The sequence below is a fragment of the Diabrotica virgifera genome, chromosome 7, assembly GCF_917563875.1.
Source record: "Diabrotica virgifera virgifera chromosome 7, PGI_DIABVI_V3a".
Lineage (NCBI taxonomy): Eukaryota > Metazoa > Arthropoda > Insecta > Coleoptera > Chrysomelidae > Diabrotica > Diabrotica virgifera.
The window spans coordinates 218,008,714-218,016,427 of record NC_065449.1 but is presented as its reverse complement, the minus strand read 5'-3'; the positions used below and the strand labels follow the sequence as shown (position 1 = coordinate 218,016,427).

General features: G+C 33.3%; 1 protein-coding gene across 1 annotated transcript; it reads right to left on the bottom strand.

Annotated features, from left to right (window-relative positions):
* LOC114329855 (COP9 signalosome complex subunit 8) lies at positions 1 to 5,699 on the bottom strand. The gene is made up of 4 exons (XM_028279114.2): positions 5,470 to 5,699; positions 2,431 to 2,501; positions 2,197 to 2,378; positions 1 to 318 (listed from the first exon to the last, which is right to left on the bottom strand). Exons 1-4 carry the CDS (start codon positions 5,644 to 5,646, stop codon positions 68 to 70), a joined length of 681 nt encoding a protein of 226 aa, XP_028134915.1. The 5' UTR covers positions 5,647 to 5,699; the 3' UTR covers positions 1 to 67.
* Positions 5,700 to 7,714: the final 2,015 nt, after the last annotated feature.

Genomic DNA, 7,714 nt, shown 5'->3' with positions numbered 1-7,714 from the left:
TTTCATTTCATAAATAAAAATTTATTAAAAATATACCTAGCTAACAAACCACAATTCAAGCCAATATCTAATTTTCCAAGAAAGAAACAAAATCAGTCAATTTAGATAGTTGATCTTCGCTACTAGTTTGTCCCATGTATTCGACGACTTTCCTTACTGGATGTACAATTTTTGATTCTGCGTCATATTTCCAGCCCCTCTCTTCACAAGCTGGTATGCATACCTCTAGAGGTAAGCCCGTCATTGCAGATACTGTGTCTAAAGTGATCGATGAATATGCTTGAGATATTAAATCAACAGCCCTGGTTCTAACAACTTCTGTAAAATAATAAACATAAAATTAACATCGAAACTAGTTACCTATAACAGGATTAATGATGCAATTGGTGCTGGAACAATCCGAAAAGATATCCTTAGCGAAAATACTATACAATATTACTGTAATTAGGGATGCGGCTTGTGTCTACTTTTAAAACATTAGAACTTGTGTGTATAAAAAATTTATAAGACCAACTTGCATATATAATTTTTGCCACCCTAATAGTATGGTATAACTAGACCCAAACCCAGACATCCAAAGTGAAAGTTATCCTTCAACACCAAATTGTTCTATATGGTCCACATAATGTTCAGAAAAAAGTCACACCATTTTAAGCGTCGGGTTTGGGGGGAGAAATCGGTAAATTCGTAGTTTTTTACGTTTTTTCGTCAATATTTCTAAAACTATGCGGTTTAGCATGAACAACTTTCTGTACAAAAATGTTCTACATTAAATTTGAAATAAAAAAGGCCCTAAGCAAAATCCTTCTGAAATGAACGGTTCCAAAGTTACGGAGGTAGTATAGTATAATTGGTCCAAAAAAAGGCCTAATTAACCCAAACATCCAAAGTAAAAGTTTTCCTCCAACACCAAATTGTTCTATATGGTCCACATATTGTTCACTAAAAAGTTACACCATTTTGAGCGTCCGGTTTGGGGGGAGATGGGAGAGAAGTCGGAAAATTAGTAGTTTTTTGTCAATATTTCTAAAACTATGCTTTAGCGTAAACAATATTCTATACAAAAATGTTCTACATAAAATTTAAAACAAAAAAGGGTCCTATACATAATTGTTATAAAATCAACGGTTTCAGAGTTACCGAGGGTGAAAAGTGGAGGTATTCGACACTTTTTATATTTTTTGGGCAATTTATAATATTATTACTGATGAAAGAAATTTTCTTTAACAGGATTGTGTTTTGTACATAAAATTTGCTATTTCAGTGGCTGATGGTATGTTAGTGATAAGCCCTTGAAGAAATGTCAACCTCACCACCGAAAATCATCATCAATTGCCCAAAAAATCTAAAAAATATCGAAAACCTCCACTTTTCACCCTCCGTAACTCTGTAACCGTTGATTTTATAACAATTATGTATATGACCTTTTTTGTTTTAAATTTTATGTAGAACATTTTTGTATAGAAAATTGTTTACGCTAAAGTATAGTTTAGGAAAACTTTTACTTTGGATGTTTGGGTTAGGCCTTTTTTTGGACCAATTATACTATACTACACTTGGTTCGCTTTCAAGATGCAGTAGAAATAAACAAACCAAGACACGTTAAATGCCACTAGGAGCACAACCAAATCATAATTTACAATGTATGTACATTGTAAATCCCAAATCACGATTTCCAAAGTTTATACATTGTAAATTATGATTCGGGAGTGCTCCTAGTAGCATTTAACGTGTCTTGGTTTGTTTATTTCTACTGCATCTTGAAAGCGAACCTAGTGTACCTCCGTAACTTTCTAACCGTTCATTTTAGAAGGATTATGCATAGGACCTTTTTTATTTCAAATTTAATGTATAACATTTTTGTATAGAAGGTTGTTCATGCTAAACCGCATAGTTTTAGAAATATTGACAAAAAACGTAAAAACTACGAATTTACAGATTTTTGACGCCGTGGTAGTTCACCAATTTAAATTTTGCAAATGGCAAATGAAAGGTACAGTATTTTTCATTTTTTGACACTTTGATTATTTAAACAATGTTCCGGACCTTTTTGAGTGGGAGGATAACTCAAATATTATTATATGAGTTATTTTCAATCAATTTCTGCAAAAAAAATATGAGTCAGCTCTCAACATCCAAATGTACTAATATTTTTACAGATGCGCCCTGGTCTAATTATAAAATAAGATAATGTACCTTGAACTTGTTTCATAATATCTGCCACTATATCTGACCAAGTAACAGCATTCAAAGCTGTATATATGGCTGGGAAATCTCTTTTCCACATACTATGTCCCACTGCCCAAATGTGACCAAGCTCTGGAGTAGAAGTTTTAACTGATGGTGGGATACGTTTCCACAAATACTTTGCATTGCATCTAAAAATAACAACAGTAAATACAGGAAACTAGAAGTGAATAGAAAACTTACAAATCGTTTTGGTATAAATAAATAGCTAGAAGTTGTTGATACACCTGAGGAGCTGCGATACCATTGGGAGCCTAAAAATAAATGTAAAAGTTATTACATTTTTATGTTTAACTGAGTCTCGTCAGTATTTGCTGTTGAATACCATAACTATCTACACTCTAGACTAAGTTTTCAATCTAGTAGCACATAAAATAATAAAAAAAATATTACACTACATCCTACCAGACCAAAAACAATGGGAACCTTCTCTGGTTACACCTCCGAGGCTTCTACAATTTGGAAGCCATAACGGATGCTGAGACTAAAGAAGATGAGGGAATTTTACAATTTATAATTCACGTCCCATCTGCTAATTATGTCATTATTCCACAATCAAAGCAACGCCTAAAAAAATGTGTTAGGCCAAAAAACAGATTTTCCATTTTTTAGGATTATGGCAGTATTGAAGTCTGGGTGCGATATAATAAAAAGCATTAAATTTATATGTTGTTCTGAAGCTATTTTCTTGTGGCATTTTTGTAATTAACTAGTTTTGATGGGAAATAAGCCACAATTTTACTAAAAAAAAAATGATTTTATTAACGTTTCAATGCCCAAATCGGTTGTCATTATCAAAATACAAAAAATATTATAAAATTATATATTAAAATTATAGAAAAATTAAGTTTTGAAACACCAAAAAAGTATATAATTTTAAAAAGTTAATAGTAAAATACCAGTCTAAATATCAGTCTAAATAATGCATGCAAAAAGCGCAAGAGAGGATAAAATACTAATAGTTTTTAAATCAAAGTTTATTAAAATTGTTAAAAAATGAAGATAAACAAAACAATACACTACCTTAAACTAAACTTAAATTTAACTAAACTAAGTAAATATTGTAAATAGGTACCGAACTATCGAACATCACATTAGAAAATAATGAAATCATCATGCCCTGCGACCATTACACATATCTAGGAATCGTTTTTGACACAACGGGGAAAGATGATGAAGAAATAAAGAGAAGAATAACACAATCCAGAAAAACAATAGGTTGTCTAAACAGCGTACTGTGGAATCATGAAATAGGAAAAAGAAGAAAACACAATATCTACGAATCTCTTATTAAAAGCAGTCTATTGTACGGAGCAGAAACTTGGCGGATAACCGAAAACAACAGAAGAAAACTGGAGGCAGTAGAAATGGACGCTTTTAGAAGATCAGTAGGAGTGTCACGCAGAGAGAGAATACGTAATGATGAGATAAGACAGCGAATGGGGGTTGACGGCTCTCTAACAACAGACATAGAAAGAAAACAGCTGATATGGTACGGACACGTCCACAGGATGGATAACTCAAGACTCCCTAAAATAATTATGCAATGGGTACCACCAAACCGCAGAAAGAGAGGAGGACCCAAGAAATCTTGGAGAGAGGGAGTAACGAAGGTGATGAGTGCAAGAGATCTTAGAGAGGGCCAATGGGATGATAGAGTGTCATGGAAATTAGGCATCGGACAACGTCGCAAGACGTTTTAAAACCGATTTATATATATATATATATATATATATATATATATATATATATATATATATATATATATATATATATATATAAGAAGTTTGGTATTATTGACTGACAATATGTAGACTTTAGTTTTTTATTGAGGTTGCAGTCATTTATTTCTAAGGGGCAGGGTAAGAGAAACTCTGTGTTATAATCAAGCTTTCGCAAAATTTATTTGCTTCGTCAGGATTAGCTAAAATTATTATATAGTTATAAATAAATACAACGAAATGAAAGAACATTGCATAAAAATTAGTACAAAATATATTTACTATATATATATATATATATATATATATAGTAAATATTGTTATGATATTACATAATATCAAGAATTCCACAAATTGGTAAAATTCCAGTTTTAATCTTTCATAAATATGTTCCCTCCACATAAATTCTTGGAGGTATGATGAAAATAAATCCTTGGAAGTTCAATATTGTCTACAGAGCATCTACTTGGCACGCATGCATCCAAATGCTTTATATGGCATGTGTATGACCGCTATTTTCTGGATTGACGAAGTGATTCTGTAAATAACAGTTCGATGCTCATACCTCTAGCCAAGAGACCAATGTTCCTATGAGCTCCCCATCCATCAGTAACAATTACCATACCTGGTAGAATTGTTATAAAACGAATATTACATTATTCTATGACTAAATAATTGTAGTATTAATACCTTGATTTAATGGGCAACAGTGTCTTCATTGTGCTTAAACTGGTATAAGGAACAGTTTTCCAGTGTTCCTTTCTATTGTCCCAAAAATCAATTGCCCTTTCCTGTAGGCACCTCTATGGTACTTCCTATGGAAGAAATAGGATTCATCAAGTTACACAGTGAGGGGTGATCCATTCTCATCGCATCGTCCTAGTTCCACAGGATGGTGCTCCAAATATTTGCTATAAATTTCATGGCAGAAATTACACCAGTTGGTACTAGTCAAATGGTGGTACCCATTAGTGCTTCCTTGCAGATTAGTTTTTGTGGGCAAACCTATAGATCGATATAATTAGCTGGGAAGGGGCCAGAAGGCTTCCAGAAGAGAATGACCTAAGTGGATGTCAAACATTCTTTACATTTCTACATATACTCGTCCCTTAAGCCACTTATTTAACAAAAATGCCTTGTTAATATTGCAAGTACACCACTTTTAATTAAATTGAGGAATGCTCACCACACAATCACCTCATATACATTGGTAAACGTCCAAATGTCTGAAGCTCTTCCCGCATTTGGAAAGTTAATTTTCTCATGGGATTAACAATAAATGTAGCCCTACTTGATTTATCATAACCAAAGATCATTGATTGTACTTTTTGATGAAAAAGACACATAGAAGAGTAAAAAAACTTTAAGTAGATCTGAAAAAAGTTTATAAAACAAACACATTTGGTACCAGAAAAACGATTTACCAGTCTTTTAAGGTTGATTGCAGAATTGGGTACCGCAATAAACCTATTATAAAAAGGAGAATATAATGTACGCCTACCTCTAGTTCTTGTCGCTGTAATTCTTCTGCTAATTGATCGTTGTTATTTACTACCATTGTGCAAAATTTAAAATTCAGTCTAATCAAATATAAACACTTTTCTTTTAATTCAAGAAAACCATCACTGTCACCCTGTCTTATGTCAGTGTCAATGTCAATTGTCGTTGTCACCAACATTATAACTAAAATCGTCTTTTCAAATAAAAAAAAATTATGGAGGCCGGAGGCACACTTTAAGATACGTAAGATCTCTAATATTATTTTAAGGGGGTATTAGTACGCTATGGTCAAAATAGGTGGCCAATTTTTAAACTAACGTTTAACAGTTCTTTGAATAGATGGCAGCACGTAGATATATTTTATTATTAAATTTAGTTCTCTGAACGACACCGCATTGATGCCATGTATTGCAACTTAGGCTCGGCACATCTCGATCTTAATCGTACTTTGCATTTACAGACGACAGTTGTTAATCCTTTCTTTACCTGCCTAGGGTAAATTCTCATTAATAGATACTAAACGTTCATTCATTTGGATATAGTTTATTATTTAATATTGTATTATACGGCAATTCGTAATTCTTTACCTGCTCAAAAGGATTTATTTCAAACTAAAGAAATTTGCAATTATTTGAAATACAAGTAAGTGCCTATCTAAATGACCAAAAAAGAATTATGCTAATTCTCAGAATGAAGATCGAGTATAAAATTAGTATTTTTAATAAATGTAAAATACGTAAGTCAATTGAAAAACAGACTCACTACAATAACTTTTTTCATATTGAATGTTTTTTCAACAGGGAAAGTTTTTTCCTCGGAAAATTTCACATTTTCATTTCATTTCTCATTTCAACATGCGAGGCAGAATAATAATTAGCCTAATGAACCACTTACTTAAAACATTTTTAAAAGTAATATACTGCAGAATACCTATATAAAAAATGCGAAGAACAAGTATCACGGACAAAGATTTGATTCCGCAATGCCTTGCCCTTAGGCACCCGAGAGGCTCTATTGACTGTCTAAGTGCTATATATTTGTTTTATCGACTACAAAAAGGCATTTGATAGAGTTCAACATGATAAGCTGCACATACTCATAAATTATCTTGGAGGAAACTGGATTAGATGATAGATCTAAACAACATTAGATATGCCGACGACGCAGTAGTTTTTGCAGATAGCCTAGATGATTTGCAAAGAATAATGTCGCGCATATAAGACATAAGTAGTGAACATGGAATTTCAATACGAAAAAAAAAGAAAGTAATGGTAGTCATTAAGAGCGAAATATATTACATACACGGCTTTTGGTTAACCAACAACCAATTGACAGAGTGGACAGCTACACATACCTTGGTACCTACATAAACAGTCAATGAGACCACTCTAGTGAAATAAAACAACGCATAGGAAAAGCGAGATCAGCGTTCATAATGATGAAGTCTCGTTTCAGAAGTCACATTTACCACTTGTTAACAAAATTTCTATTATCAGATCCTATGTATTTTCTAGATTATTATACTGAGTAGAAGCCTGGACTCTTTCCGAAACTTCTTTAAGAAAACTCAAGGCATTCAAGATGTGGTATATACAGTCGCATTTTAAGAATTTCGTGGATGGGTCGTGTGACTAATGTTGAGGTCTTACGTAGAATGGGCAAGCAATGCGAGATTATTAACACACATTATTATCAAAGAGCGCAAAGTAGAATATCTTGGCCATGTTATGAGGAATGAATAGAGATTGCCGCTACTCATTCTTCAGGGCAAGGTATTGGGAAGAGAGGACCAGGGAGAAGAAGAATATATCTGAGAAACTGGTTCAATACCTACATCGACAAACAGACTATTCCGAATAGCAACATGCAAAGTTAGGATAGACATGCTGATCGCCAACATTCGGAACGAATAAGCACCGTGAGAAGAATATCTCATTTTAAATTCTTCTTCTTCTTCTTCATGTGCCTCGTCCGTTGCGGACATTGGCACGTTAGTCCAAACCATTGGCGTAAGTTTTGAAGTCATGAGTGTCTTCTTCTTCTGGGTCCACGTTTGCTCTCTATTTTACTCTGTATTGTCAGTGGCAGTATACGATATTTATCATGTCTCATAATATGATCGAGGTATTCAGGTTTCCGTTTCTATTGTGAAACAGATTTCTCATTTTTGTTTTCTCCTCAGCGCAATACCTCTACGTTGGTAATGTGAGTCGTCCAGGACATTTTGAGGATAAGTCGGTACACCC